Source organism: Coturnix japonica, chromosome 2 (genome assembly GCF_001577835.2).
Source record: "Coturnix japonica isolate 7356 chromosome 2, Coturnix japonica 2.1, whole genome shotgun sequence".
NCBI lineage: Eukaryota > Metazoa > Chordata > Aves > Galliformes > Phasianidae > Coturnix > Coturnix japonica.
In genome coordinates this window covers 12085191-12100134 of record NC_029517.1, presented here as the reverse complement: position 1 = coordinate 12100134, position 14944 = coordinate 12085191, and the positions used below count along the sequence as shown (strand labels likewise).

Here is a 14944-nt window from a genome sequence, read left to right as displayed (position 1 = left end):
GATGATCTGCAAGGACCCTTCCAACTCAAGCCATTCTATGATTCATTGACTTTTTTTTCCCTCACACTGCATATCCAGAAGACTTGTGTAGAACAATTTTAAGGCACATTTTAGGATGGTCATGACAAATTCCATATTCCCTGGCTACCACATAGTAGCACATTAATCACCCTTCCTTGGACTGCAGAAAGGATGAAAACATAGCACATTTAGGAGCTCATATGACTCACCCATGATCCTGCTCAGTGCAGCATTCCTTGTAGGTGACTCGCTGAGCCCCTCGATCCCACTGTACAGGGAATGAGAAATCCTCCGCTCCCTGTCGTCCAGCAGTGTCTCTATGGGCAGCTCTGGACCAGAGGGGCTCCCAGGTGACTCCAGCTGCACAGAGAGAGGGAAATTAGTGCTGAAAGTGTATTTAGCAGCATGGGGGAACTATAACAACTTGCCTAAGGCCTAGACCTGTCTGGGCACCAAATGAGCTAGAACTTCTCTCCCTGGACAAATATAATTTGCAATGACAGCTCTGCTTAACGACCAACTTTGTAGGCCACTTTACACTGCACCTCCTATGGCGCCCTGTCAAATTTCAAATCCTTCAGCAGAAAATTGGTGAAAAAAAAATCCACATTGCATTTTGGTGTCTCTTTGTTGCAGAATTTCTTAAACAGACAGTGTGGGCTTTTTTCAGTATTAACAGCAGACAGCTGGGTCATCTTTTCCATATTGACAGCCTGTCAGAACAAGACTTCTGTCAGGGTGCAGAGAAGGAACTCCATTCAGAATCAGGCCGCCGGTGCTTTTTGAAGTGGTGCAATTTGCTTTCAAATATAATCATCACAGAAACCCCCATGAAACTCCAACACACATATTAGCAACCAATACACAAACACTCACACCTTTTATAATTAGATGAAAAATAACAGAACAAAAGAAAAATCAAGTTTCATGTTAACTTTAAATATATGTATTTTTCTATTCATGATGAGCACCTTGCCATTCTTGTCTGCACAGTACAGGGATCTTATGTTCTTCTTTCAGCCCAGTCCCTGGCACTGCTGCAGCACCCTGCTAGAGCTACTAAAGTCACCAGGGCAAAGCCTCTAGCTGCTCTTCACCAGAGCAGTTGGGTCTGGTCTCACCAGCACCCCAGGTAGAAGGCAGATGACCTGGGCTGTGCAAAGGCCAAGGAAGTAGGTGCTGCAGGAACAGATGGAAATAGGCTGCTTGCCCATTTGCGCAGAGGAGAAAGTTGCAGGCATAGCCTTTTCCCCATCCCAGGGCTTTCCATCAGAAGGCTCCTGAATGTGACTTCCCAGTTGCAGAACCCAATCATCCTATTCTTTCCTGCATGTGCCTCTCAGATTTTTCAGCAATAGAGGAAAAATTATGTTTTCCCCAGAGAGTCACAGAGATCTCATTGGAAAGCAGAACCCATGTGCAGCAAAGAATGAAAACAACCTGACATAATCTAACTGGATCTATACACTCCATTAGCTAAGGGCACTGACAATGCAGTTCCTCGGAACTAGGCAAGCAAACACCAGCCAGGTGACAGACCCAGCTTGATTGTCAGTGATCACAAACCAGCTGGATGGAAGGCCACTCATTCCATCACCTGGCCCCTCACCATCCAGCCTCTTGCCTGTACAGCCCTCAGCTCACCTGAGATCTAGCACCCTTCTGCTGACTTGGTAATACTATAAAAGCTTCACTGAGAGCATTAAACCAACTAAATGCCACGAACCGCATGCAGCTCTATTAAAAAGTAATAAATCCAAAGACAGATATGTTTTGCATGGTAATCGTACAAACTTAAACATCAAATCATTACCTGTTTTCACCAATGCATCTTTTATTATTGATGTGCAAAGTTGAATTCTAAGAACAATATGCCTACACAGATCCCACAGCACATAATTTACGTGTGCTGAAATGCAGCAGGGAACGCAAGATACTGAGAACACAGCAAACTCTTTGAAGCCACTGGGAGCACTTATTTCACTGGACTGGTCTCTAAATGAGCATAAGAGGAGCAGTTCATAGTTTCCTGAATTATAATAACAAGAAACATGTTTGTTGTGCTGCTTTTTCTTTTTTTTCTTTTTTTTTCCTTCAAACAGCTGCCCATTATTAATCACTCTACCCACATTTCCCAGAAGACTAAGAAAAGTATGCCATGAAAGATTTCTAAAAATCTGCTTGCGGGGCTGAAAAGCACTCAACAACAGCCTTCGCAGCAGTGGCTTTGAAGTCAGCCCGACGGACGAACAATTTTTGACATTTGCCTTCTGGCGTGTGGCCACATACACTGAGGAGGTGGAGATTTCCAAAATGCTGCATTCTTGAGTCACTGAGACCACAATCGGAGGTCGTGGAGTCTGTAAAAATTATTATTTCTGTTCAAAGCCATCATCTGTTTAATATAAATGAGATATTTAATGAAGTTCCAAATTGTCGACTTATCTTCCCCCGTTTGATAAGCACTGGGGAGATTTACTGCATCGGAGGGTCAACACAATTACAATTGGAGGCACGTCAAGCTGCAGGAGAATAATAAACTTTCAGTGCAAGTGAATTAGGCTCAGTAAGGTTTAAATTGTGAAATGAGGATTTGTTTTATTAGTTTTTTTAAATTGCAGATTACAACCAACAGCTTTACTGAAAAGTGAATTAAACAATATTTGTAGTAAAGAAATCCAAGGCAAACTCAAAAAGAGTACGAATGCTAAATTTTGAAAGACAGAGGAAAATCATACAGAGATTTTACTGCTTGACAGCTTAAATTTGCATTATAAATATATTAAATAATAAACTAACCTTCATTTCACTGCCTTTAAATAGGTATGAAAATACAGAGTGCTTTGGGATTTCTGTGCTATATGGACATAACAAGTGTCCGGCTTTTCATGAGCCATATCACATGGTCTTTTTTCACGTGACAATCCATCAAATGTCAAAGTTATTCATAGGAAGGTCTTAAGAGATTTTCAGAAAGATACTCCCAAGAAAAGATCCCAGAATCAGAGAAATATGTGAAATTTACACCTGATAGAGTAAGTATGAGATAAATACAAGCAATAGAAGAGCGCTGTGTTCAAGTGACTGTGTTTTGCAAAGTAAATAATGTATTTTACCATTTTCAGGAGGAAAACTTCTCCCATTTCCAATTAGCATCAAAAATAAATAAATAAATAAATAATCAAACAAAGGTATAAAAATTCAACTACAAAAATATTTTACAAAAGATTCAATGCCTTTCATAATAAAAAGAAAAATCAGACAGGAATTACACAGTGACACGCACACCAAAAAAAAAAAAAAAAAAAAATTATTTTCCTTGCAATGCCAATAGAAAGACTATGTAAGAAAAAACATTTAATTTGAAAACTGTGCTGTGGGCAAGACAAAGAGATCAACAATCCAAAGTAAGATTACAGCTGAAATAAAGAGCTGCGCCTCCTAATGCATTTCTAATAAAGGCCTTGAATTACACATTCCAGCTTCTTTCCCTAGCTGATACTAATGTTAGTCAGTATAATTTAATTTAACTGATAACAATTTGATAATATAAACAAAGATGTATGAATTCCTGACCTTCATTAAAGGATCGGCTAGAAAAAAAGCCAGGCAGCAAACTCATCCCTAATATGTTTTATCAATAGCCACCCTAGCAGCAGCACTGCTTGCTACAAGAGTTCAGAATCATGGACTAGTTGAAACTGGACAGATCCTCTGGAAACCACCTAGTCCAGCCTCTTGGTCCAAGCCTCACTCAGTGAGAGCAGGTTGCCCTGGGACTTTCTAAGCTGGGTTCTGAATAACTATAAAGATGAAGACTCCAAAACCTCTCTGAGCTACCTGTACCAGTGCTTGATCGCTCTTCCCACAGAATACATGTTTAAAGACTTTTCAGTTTGTACTCTTAGTCTTTTATCCTGGCACTGAGTACCACAAAGAAAAACCTAGATGAGGCTTCTTTATTCCCCCCATCATGAATTCACAGACAAGATAATAAGATCCCCCCAGGCTCCTCATCTCCAGGCTGCAGAGTTTGTTCTCTGTATCCTAGCATTTATCTGTAATAAACGATCATATTAGTCAAAATACAAGAAAACCTTACATACTGCAGATTGCCTGTAGTCCTTTGCTCTCCATTCTCTTAAAATAAAAATAGAAATAACATTCTTTGTCTTCTTTTTTTTTTTAAATAGAAAAGGTCTTTACCCTGGCCTTTTGTCATTCAGATAAGAACCAGCTGTTAGCTAAAGCACTATCTGCACTAACTAGCCCAGCTGCTGCTTATCTAGATGATAAAAGGACTACTAATGCACTTAAACACCACCATCCATCCTATCTAAAGTTATGCACATATATATATATATATATATATATTTTAAAAAAAAAAAACAACTTTACATGCAAGAACAGTGCCAAAATATTCAAAGCATAAACAATTTTTTTTTTCTTTTTTCAAAAAAAGAAACAATAATTGTACTCTCTTTTTCATTTGGAGAGTAAGTTATCCAAATACGGGCATGCAAGCATTATGGTTTTTAAGAAGCCAGTATACAAATTTGCTAAAATTTATGCTGCATTCAGGGTTCTGAAGATCTTTCTATCACAGACAATCATTCTTCAGGCTTTCTTTATCCTTCCTTATCAGTGTACTATGGCTAATACGATATCCAAAATGCTTAAACTTTCTTTTTCAACAGATAATTTTACATTACTGCTAACCAGCATTAACTATGGTTGAATTCCCACATTACGTATAAACTTTGCTAGATGGAAAAAGATAGGTAATAGCCAGTAAGAGGTGAATTTTGACTTACATGCACAAACATGAGTTATTAAATGTAAATGTAATTAGGATAACATTTTTAAGTGTTGCATTCTTGTTCTGGTAAAAATAAAAGTGCAACTTTGCAAAACGTATTTTACGTTTTATTATATGAAGGAGGAACCTGGGTCACCCAAGGCTTGTAAACAAGAAGGGGTAGCAAAGGGTTAAGGGAGACAAAAAGTAATTTACAGTAAATGGGCACAGGTTCAGCAGGATGGAAGAGAATGACAAGATGAAATAAGTAAACATGTTTATATTTCCCTATTTTTTTAATAACTATTCTCTGGAATTCACACACTGACTACTAGCAAACACTCTATTAGAAGCTCAAGTACAATGTACCAAAATTTTAAAAAATCCACCAAAACAACCCAAGAAATTAAGAGAGTGATTAATGATTTTAAACAGTACCTTTCATAGGATGCCCATACTGAAGATAAAAAATGTTCTTCAGGTGCATCAGGCAAAACTGCTGGCCAAAATGTATAACATACTAGTAAGAATGGCTGTGGTGCCAGAGGACAGGTGATTGCCCATCTTGGGAACTACGGACCCAGGAGCCTGGCCTTCAAGATGAAATGGTGGGATTTACAATAAAGAGTAAAATCATTGAGAATGGCTAACACAAGTTTGTGAGGAGGCAATACTGGTCTGTCAGAGGAAATCCTGCCTCACTGACATGCTGGAGTTGCACAAAGATGCCAGTAAGCTCTCCAAGTTCTCTCAGGCAATAAAACAGACATAATACATTTGCGTTTTCCAAAAGCCTTTCCCATAGCTTCATATCAAAGGCTTTACAGAAAGTAATTTTTCATGGAACTGGACTAGGTTTTCATTTGATGAACTGAAATCTGGCTAAAGGATTGGAAACACAAATCAGTCTTCAGGGTGGAGAAAAGTCAGCTGTAGATTCCCCCAGGATTCCAGGCTGGGAACAGCTTAAACTGATGAGCAGCTTTATCAATGATCTGGAGAAGGGGCTGAACAGTGAAACTGGTGTTTGGAAAAGATATTAAAGATTTTTTGATAGTTAAATGAACTCCAGAAGGACTTCATAAAACTAATACAGTGAGGAAACAAACAAACAAACAAAGCATTTGAATTTTCAAGTAAGTAAGCAGTGTAGTAAAGGAGAAAAAAAAATAATGATGCTGAATGTTTTATACTGGAAAGAATAGATGTTTGCTTGTTTCCTTTGTTTTTCATTTCATAACAAAACCACTCACTTGAACAGTCTCTCACACTAATTTGCCAATTTTCTTAAGCAGCTGATTAGGTGAAAAGGTCCTTATATGATCTGGATTAGTGACTTTCTCCACCTCAAGGTCCACTCTTTTTTCAACTCAACAACTGGAGCAAAGATGAACAGACATGCAGAAAAAAATTGGGAGATCTGCAAGTCGTTTGCAAATCTTTTTTTCAGGCAGGTTTGGCATGACATTATTTCTGTCAGAAAGGTGAGACAGATGAGAAAAACCCTTGAAATCTCCCATTTTGAGGAAAATGGTGATGTGCTCTCTCTTAATGGCAGACAAGTGCTGACTGCATGTGACATGAACAGAGTGCCTCTAAGCAATCTGCGCCTCTAAGCTGTCCAGGTTGAAGGACTGAAAAGAGCAGGATTCCAAAAGTAACAATTACCTTTATTTTCTTGAATCAGCACATACTGCCAGCAGCTGCACTCATCTGGCTGACAGTCACGCCTAAGCTCTGCGTACGCATTATGGTGATACAGCCAGCAGCTGTTTGCCCATACAGGCTAATTGTCATAATATCACTAATTAACTGAACACACACTGCAAGGAGCTCGAGTGTTTCTCCTTAAATCTTAGGCTCTTCAGTAATTTAAAAATAATAAAAAAAAAAATCAACAATGAGTTAAAGACCCAACAGGCTGATGGCCACGTCCTGTGAAAACTCATCTGTTACATATTGGCCATATGTGATTATCAAATCAATGCTATTGGGTTTTTTCCTTGTTTTTTTTTTTTTTTTGTTGTTGTTGTTGTTGTTGTTTTGTTTGTTTGTGTGTTTGTTTGCCACTGCCCACACAACTTTGGAAATATAACTTAGAGTATCTCTGCTTATATAGGAAAGCTTAGTGTCAACCCACAATGCTAATGGCCACAGAGGGCCAGGCTGGAAGTTGCAAACATAGATTTGAATAGATTTGAAAGGGAGTAGATGGAATCTTAGATATATTCAAATCCTATGCCCAATGTTAGAAAAAAGTTGATGTTATGCTAATCTAACAACATCCATCACATACTCACTGTGTGACTTGTTCTGAAGTGTCTGAGATATTAAATAAAGATTTGCAACTTTAATAATAGTGCAGTTTGCATAGGAAACTGTATTACTGGGCTCTATATAGATGCAATGCTTACAAGAAAAATTCTAATCCGCAGCCTTAACTTTGAGCTCATTCATAACTACCACTTGTTCCATACTTTTATCAATATTTACTACAGGATAATTCACTTGAAAACCTGGATAGGTTCTACTGCATCTCCTGGTGAGTCAATGAAAACTGTTTTGACAGGCAACCCTACAGTTCAGTAAAACCACAACAGCATCAAAATGCTTTCTACCTTCTGGGAAGTTTGTGGTCTCTTTTGAGTTTACAGTTATGTCAGAGCTGATGATGTAAATGATCCTCTTACTACTTCTCTGATGACAAGATACTATGGTTAGGGTGTTTATGTATGCTTTCATTGTTACAACAACTGCTTTGGAAGTCTATAGCACAAGAGCTGGTGAAGCTGCTTGAGAAGAATGCTGGTACAAAAAAGGAGTATCAGAGGCAGCCTCACTACATTCTGAAATAGTTTCTCAAGCCAAGTGTGGAAACCTAAAGAAGACTTTCTGACCCAAAAAAATGAGCAGCTCACCTGCAGCAAAAGGGAGGTGGCTGTCCCTGCCTTTCTTAGCCAGCACCCAGGGACTGAGCCATCCTCTTTTCTAGACAAGAATCAAACTACAAAAGGCATCAAGGACACACGAAATTTTTTGCTCTGAGAAGAAACACAAAGGGACAGTGCTCTGCAGTACTACAATATCAAACCAATTCTCCCATCCTCACAATGCATAGGACTAATTATTAAAATGAACATTAAAAATAAAATAACTTGTTATTCATACAACTTCCTTAAAATCCAATTCAAACTCTCTGCAGGGCATTCTTTTGTTTTTCTTTTCTTTTTACTTTTTCTTTCTTTCTTTTTTTTTTAATCAGACAGACAGCAAATGTTTTTATCATCCAGACGCTGAACATAATTCTTTCTTGTGTTGGTATAATCACCCCTTGTACAGATTCCACAAGCTTAATTCCCCTCCGGAGATGCTTGGGGTTGCTCCAAAGCAGGGCAAGGAATTCCAGGAGGCAGAGGCCTGACCTTGGGCTGTGGTGCGGCACTGACCATGTCACCGGAATGGAATGGAATAAACAATTCTGTTGACAAAGCACTAAAGGGAATATAATCAGGCTCTGTTCCACTTAACTGTGGTTCTGCAAGACTAACGAGAGTGTAAGCTATTTATTTTTGTCAGTCACATGGGCACATACAATCCTGAATCAACACAGGAAAGGAATCAATTGAACAGGATCTTTATTATTATTAGTTTGAGGTGACACTTTTGGAGAACAAAAAGAGAGGCAAACCCGTATGAAATACCAGGTAAAATAAAGAGTTGTGTAAATGTAAAGATATCTTTTTGTCTTTGAGAAAAGAAAGTAAAAACTCTTTCCTGAAGAACAAGCAATTGAAATGTGTGACCGGATCTACCTGTGTGATGCTTTTGTTCCTTACCTACAAGCTCTTGAATTTGCCTTCAGACAGATGCCCTGGTTTTTGGATTTTTTTTCCAGATATTAAAAATCTTCACAAAGACTTTACACCAATCTGATAGCAGTTACAGGAATATTCTATTCAACACCTTATGTACCAGAGCATCTAAAAAATCAAAACTGCTGAGCTAAGCACAATCTAGACAGACATGGCCAACATGCAATGCACCCTGGGAAAACAACCATCACTGCAAGCTTCAGCCACACAGTGCTGCTCTCCAGAGGGGTCTCAGTCTACACATGCATTATTTGGGGGCTAAACTACCTAAGCATTATGCTCATATATGATCTTCATGTAATATACGTAAATAACATTAACATAGTTAATCAATCTTATGTAAGAGTAATATCTAAAGTTTAAATCCTTATAATTTCTAAAAAAGGAATTAGGGTTTAATTCCCAAATGGCAAGAAAAAAATCCCTCTTTGCTTTGCATTTCACTGAAGTCTGAGCCTGCAAGGCTTTCAGAAAACATTCTTCAATGTTGCCATCTCAGCAGGTAAATACTTTTATGTCAGTGCAGGCTATGCCTTCAGCATATTCAAATATGCAGAGTATTTACAACATATTTCTCTTGGCTGAATGGGATGACAGCATGTATTCCTGAGAATAAATGGTTACCAAAAAATAAAGATTATCACTGTACCAATAATTGCACATCAACACTTTTCCAAATCATGATGGCTCACCTCACTATTTTATAAAGGTGTTAGGAAATGCACAAAACCCACTAATGTAGGCTCAGACAGATACAGTTTCTCACCCTTCTGCTGATACAAACCCATCTCAGTGTATTTAAATCTGATTCTAAAATCATTTCCTTCATTTAGATCATAAATACTGTAAGCTATGCCACTTTTGCCAAATGATTTCTGCAAACAATAATTACATAAATATCAAACAGATGTAGGGCAGATTATTCTTAATGTGAATGATCGGCAATACTAACAGATCTAAGGAGCTGCTCCATTATGCTTATAAATACTGTCTAGATGCACTTGTTCTAGAAGACTTTAATTAAAATTAGAAAGAACACTTTCCATGCCCACCCTAGAAGAAAAAATTAAAACACTGGAAAAGATTAAAGATTTCTTCCTATGTAGAAACATACAAAATACACCTGAAATGTCTAGATTTAAGGAAGTCTCCAACTGATAGAATCTGTACCCTCTGGAGTTCAGAACTCTCGCTAACACAGGACATTTTCGAATATTAAAAGGTCAGAATTCGTTCAACACCAGGTGAGAAACCAGCGGGCATCCAAACTGGTTTTCCAGCAGTGTGTGCATATTTATTAAAGCTATGTATAAGCACTCAGTCAGGAAAAGCTTAATACTTTTAGAGGAACTAGTATCTTTTTCAATCAACAAAGCTGTTTTTCAAATAAGTAGCTAGGAACAGGAATTTTTTAAAGATCGATTTTGCACATTAAAAAGTAAACCCTGCCCTTTCCCCCTAGGCAGGATCTGCAATACTAAACCAATTTGTGCACATCATCTTTGAAGGATGATGCTCAAGGAAAAAAAAAAATCCTGATAAGACTTTACTGGTGTTAGCAAGAGTGAATGAATGACTTTTAGATGTCTTAAGAACAGATGTCTCCCTGATCTGCCATTCAGCCGCATCTTATTTAACTCAGTGCATTTCTCTAATGCATCAAAATCATTTTGAAGTCTAGCTCAGTCCTAGACAGCATCTGCAGCCTTTCTCAGTATCATATGTCCACATATTTCTACTAGATAACATTGTTTACATTAATCTAAAAGATAAAACTTATACAAATCACAAAAACATTTCAAAACATCAACACATTAACACAGCACTGGAGGAGACCGGAGCAGCAAAGAATATCAGAAAAAGAATCAGCACTGAGCCCTGAATTCAGTGCTTTGTACTTCCCTGAAATGAAGGCCAAGATACAACATATTGAAAATCAGAAATAGCAGAATTATTTGCATCTAGTTTTGAAGAATCTTTAAATGGAACTTCTAATTGCGTAGATAAAATGCGGTAATGAAATATATAAGCTTTACTCTTCATTTAAAAAAATTCAAAGTGACAAAGAAGCAAGTCAATTGACACTAAGTCTATAAATGAAAGATTCAATAGACCTGCATTAATACCTTCAAAGAACAGAAATCACATAAGCAGTGGGATCCAATTACAAAATCAATACAGTTTTATTCAGTGTTTCCTGTTATCCATTGATGAAAATACTCAAAAGAAAAACTTTATTGATCTGATAATAAGGTTAACATGTCTAACACTGAAATTCAGATCATTTTGTAATTCTCTCTTTCTTTAGATCCTCAAATATTATTTTCCTAGTCTCAGAAGAAACGGGATGTCTCCTATAAAGAGAAATAACTTAGAAGAAGTTAAAAATCCCAACCTCAATATCAGAAGTGTATTACCTCATTGCATTTACTTATTCGCCTTGCCACAATAAGCTGAATCATTCCTCGTTTGTTTCCTTCAGTGGACATGGATCTTCTTAAAGTTTCCATAGCATCTTGATTTGTTTTGCCCAGTAATGATTCTCCATTTACTGCTATTAGTTGATCATTCACTCGAAGCCTGCCATCCTAGAAAAGGAAAGGTTATCTCCAGTCACACAAAATATGGTGGGCTATATGTAGGAATATAATAATATATATACTAATATATAATAATATAATAGGTAGTCTGATGGACAGAGGGGAAAAAATGAAAAAGAATCAAACAGCTGTACTAAGCCCTAACAGTTTATAGCTAAGTGGACACTGATGTAATAGCTTCTACTGCAGTCATTGTAGGAAATATCTTTTCCAATCATTCACAGACTTGCACTTCAATCCATTAGCATAATCTGTTAGAATAAACAGCGTTCTAAGTGAACTCTAGCAGAGATTGCTTGAGTCCTCCCTAGAATCTTTAAAGGCTGTTAAAATCATCCAATACTAAACAAGACTTTTTGTAGAAATCAAAATGTTACCTCCAATGGCACAATTCAAAAATGCTACTTAAAGAGCAATCTCATTTTTGGACCTGTGGTTATTGTCAGAATAGCATAATTCTGGAAAACAGAGGAAGACAAAGCACATAGATGTTCCTTCTTACCTTGGATGCTGCACCACCGTTAATGATGGACTTGACAAAGATTCCTAAATCAGCATGATTTTCTTTTGACCGATTTCCTTTGACACTCACACCAAGTCCAGCTGATCCGGAGTCATTAAGTGGAACTTCAAATGTCAAGAATTCCCTGGTGCCATCAGGTGTGAGAACAAGCTCTTCTTCTTCTGCTTTCTGTCAGGAAGATTAACATGGGATTACAGAAGAGCATTTCTCTTCCATCCACAGATATCAGAATTCGGGAAAATGCTTTCAATGGCAATGACACAATATTTTCCACAATAATTGTTTGAAGAATCACGAACAAATAATGTATTTTCTATCACCTCCAGCTGATGCCTAGAATCAGAAATATGTTTGTGTCTAAGCGCTTCTCTGTCTAGTAAAATAATTGAATAGTATGTCATTACTGAATGTGTCATTAATGCCAACACACATAAACTATCTTATTAGCCAAAAAAAAAAAAAAAAAAGCCATATCTGAAATATTTTCTGATTTGACAACTTACGGCATTTTTAAAATATCATCATAATCTGTGGTATCTTTGTGATTCATGGGGAGAAACTACTTGTGAGAAAATTAAATTCAAAATCTATTAACTCCCCTCATTTTGTTTAAAACTAGCTGTATTAAGAAAAACAGAATATTACACAGCTGAGATCTGAACAGCACATCTCTGCTATTGCCAAGCTTAGCGTCAAATCCAGTTCAGCATGCCAATTTTCCTATCTTTTCTGGCTCTTCCCTTCTGTGTCCTCCTACCCGCATCTTTGGTTCTTTACTGCCCTCCACACTGTTTTAGCTTCACTGGGACAATCCCAGATTTTGAACACCTGGAATTATAATCACAGCCCCGCCAGTGTCCCTGGCACTGCTCAAGAAACCTCAATGCTCTGAAAAGTCTTGAAGGGAAGTTGAGTGCCCTCTCGCTTCACCTCAAAAGTGGCCCAGCCTTGGAGATGGATTGGAGCAGGGTCTCTGAGAAGCCCCAGAAGAGCAGTGGCACTTGTAGGGGCAGCAGGTGTGGACATGGTGCTTAGGACAGATGATAGAGAGGGTAAGTGTGTGGTTTGATTCTCACCCACATGAAGAAGAAACCATAAGAGAACATCCACCAGAATGTCCAGGAGTCAGTAGTTCCACTCTAGAAGAATTAGTCTGTCCAAAATTTCCATAATCTTGGCAAATAAGATTTACTAAAATCATCTCTCCTTTTGACTCTGATTTCATACCCATTTTTCCCATGTCACTCTCATCTCTGCAGATCTCGCTCCTGTTCTCTCTACTCTCAAACAGCTGAAGCAGGACTGGATGCACCGCAAGTTAACTTTTGCTTGCTGAACCATCTCTGTCTCTAAGATCTGAGGAAATCCAAAGCTGACAGGCTCTTCTGAAATCCAAACAAAGACTACTGCAGAGCTGGATGTGAAAGCCATGTGGAGTACAGCAGACTGAGATTATCAGTTTGGGCAAAGCATGCTAGTTTTGTCACCACTGACCTAGAAATTCAATGTGAAAATGTCACATGGGAAGGAATTCAGATTGCTGAGAGCACTGGAACAGCCAGGGGAAGGAAAACAGGAGCTCTGTCTTTTCCCATTTGATTAAAAGCATGAGCCTTAATGTGTTCACCAGCTCTTTTTATTGCACTACATACACACGTATAACCATCTCTTGGTTATAACAAAGCGTAATACAGACTTAACATCCCCCTCTCCAAGTGCCAGATCAGCTTGCTTATGAATCCCATTATCCAAGCACATCTCTTGGCTGTGCAATTCAGCGTTGCATGTGCTTGCTATCAGGAGTGGAAATGTCTGCTGAGTCCATGCTAAAAATACTGGATTTAAAACGTAATCTTCATGTTTTGACAAAACTACAACGCCAATTTTGTGTTTAAATCACAAAAGCACTAGCTGCATGATACAGCTGAGATCCACTTTTTTTCAGGTAGCTGCAGAATAAAGCTATCTGAGACAGAAAGACACTACATTTGATTTTTCTTAACACTGATTGCTTTCATTATCCTTAACAAATAGTTAAGTAATAGCAGGACAAAAACCTAGGGAGCCAAAAGGGAGATAAATCCAAGGCAGGACACATGGGTACTCCAAAGCACATGAGCTCATTAGATTATTCTTCACTACTGTTATTATAAACTTACAATCAATCCTCTCTTCCTCAATGTTTTCCAATGTTCCACAAAAAAATACAAGCATTTCAGCCACTGTCCAGTGTAGGCCACTGAACTGCTTCTCCTCACAGTCTGTTTGCTACCTTTCTCCATGCAAATGGGCCCACTGGAGACCCTCTGTCAGTGTCCCCACGGAATGGGCTGATGGTCTTGGTGCTTCTCCTCACTGAGCCCAAAGAGCTGCTCTGTCAGCTCAGCCCCGCTCCTAATGCAGTTCTTCCATTGCCTATTTCTACAGACTTAAACATGGAAACAATCCAATTCCAATACAGAGCTTCAGACACCTGGGTGTGGAGATGCCCCACAACTTCTACCCAAAGCACACTGGAGAGTAATATGGCATTTGAAAAGTGAACCTTTAGGATCCAAGGACTGTGGATATGAAAGTACAGACTCTTAACATTTGTATGCTACATTACAGTTCTGAAGAAGGCCTAGCTATATGTGATACATTGAATACAAACTGTATTTCATACAAAGTATGGAAAAGGACTATATATTTGTCAGGAAACTCTAGGTGTGAACAAAGGGAGTCATTTTCTGAGAAATGAGCAATGAGATTTCAGCTTGACACTGATATTTTGAACCAAAAGTCATGATAAATATATAAATAAAGGAATAAATATAGAAATATATTAAGATTGACCAAATCCTTTTTAACCAAAGTGCTTTACACTACAGAGATACTAAATAGGCACTGATTTTCCCCAATTAATTAAATACCTACCACCATAAAGAAAAATTTACATTGAAACTGTACTGCGTGATAAGAATCTAAATGCAATAAACCACAGAAATTTTCTAATACATCCACGAAACAGAATAAAAATGCACAGAAATCTAAAATGCATCATTTAAAAATTTACACTGAGAACACAATCACTTCCTAATTGCAATAACTTCCATTTGATCTTGATATACCCTAAATTAACATCTTCACT

The 14944-nt window shown here is 37.9% G+C and overlaps 1 protein-coding gene across 23 annotated transcripts in view; it reads right to left on the bottom strand.

Annotated features, from left to right (window-relative positions):
- Nucleotides 1-14944, bottom strand: part of PARD3 (par-3 family cell polarity regulator) — a 424465-nt gene that overhangs the window by 166419 nt on the left and 243102 nt on the right. For all 23 annotated transcript variants that reach the window (XM_032443027.1, XM_032443040.1, XM_032443035.1 and 20 more), the window contains 3 exons: nucleotides 11794-11982; nucleotides 11109-11279; nucleotides 231-381 (listed from right to left, as the gene is read on the bottom strand). In XM_032443027.1, the coding sequence (XP_032298918.1) occupies nucleotides 231-381; nucleotides 11109-11279; nucleotides 11794-11982 (511 nt within the window). The remainder of the gene's footprint in view (nucleotides 1-230; nucleotides 382-11108; nucleotides 11280-11793; nucleotides 11983-14944) is intronic.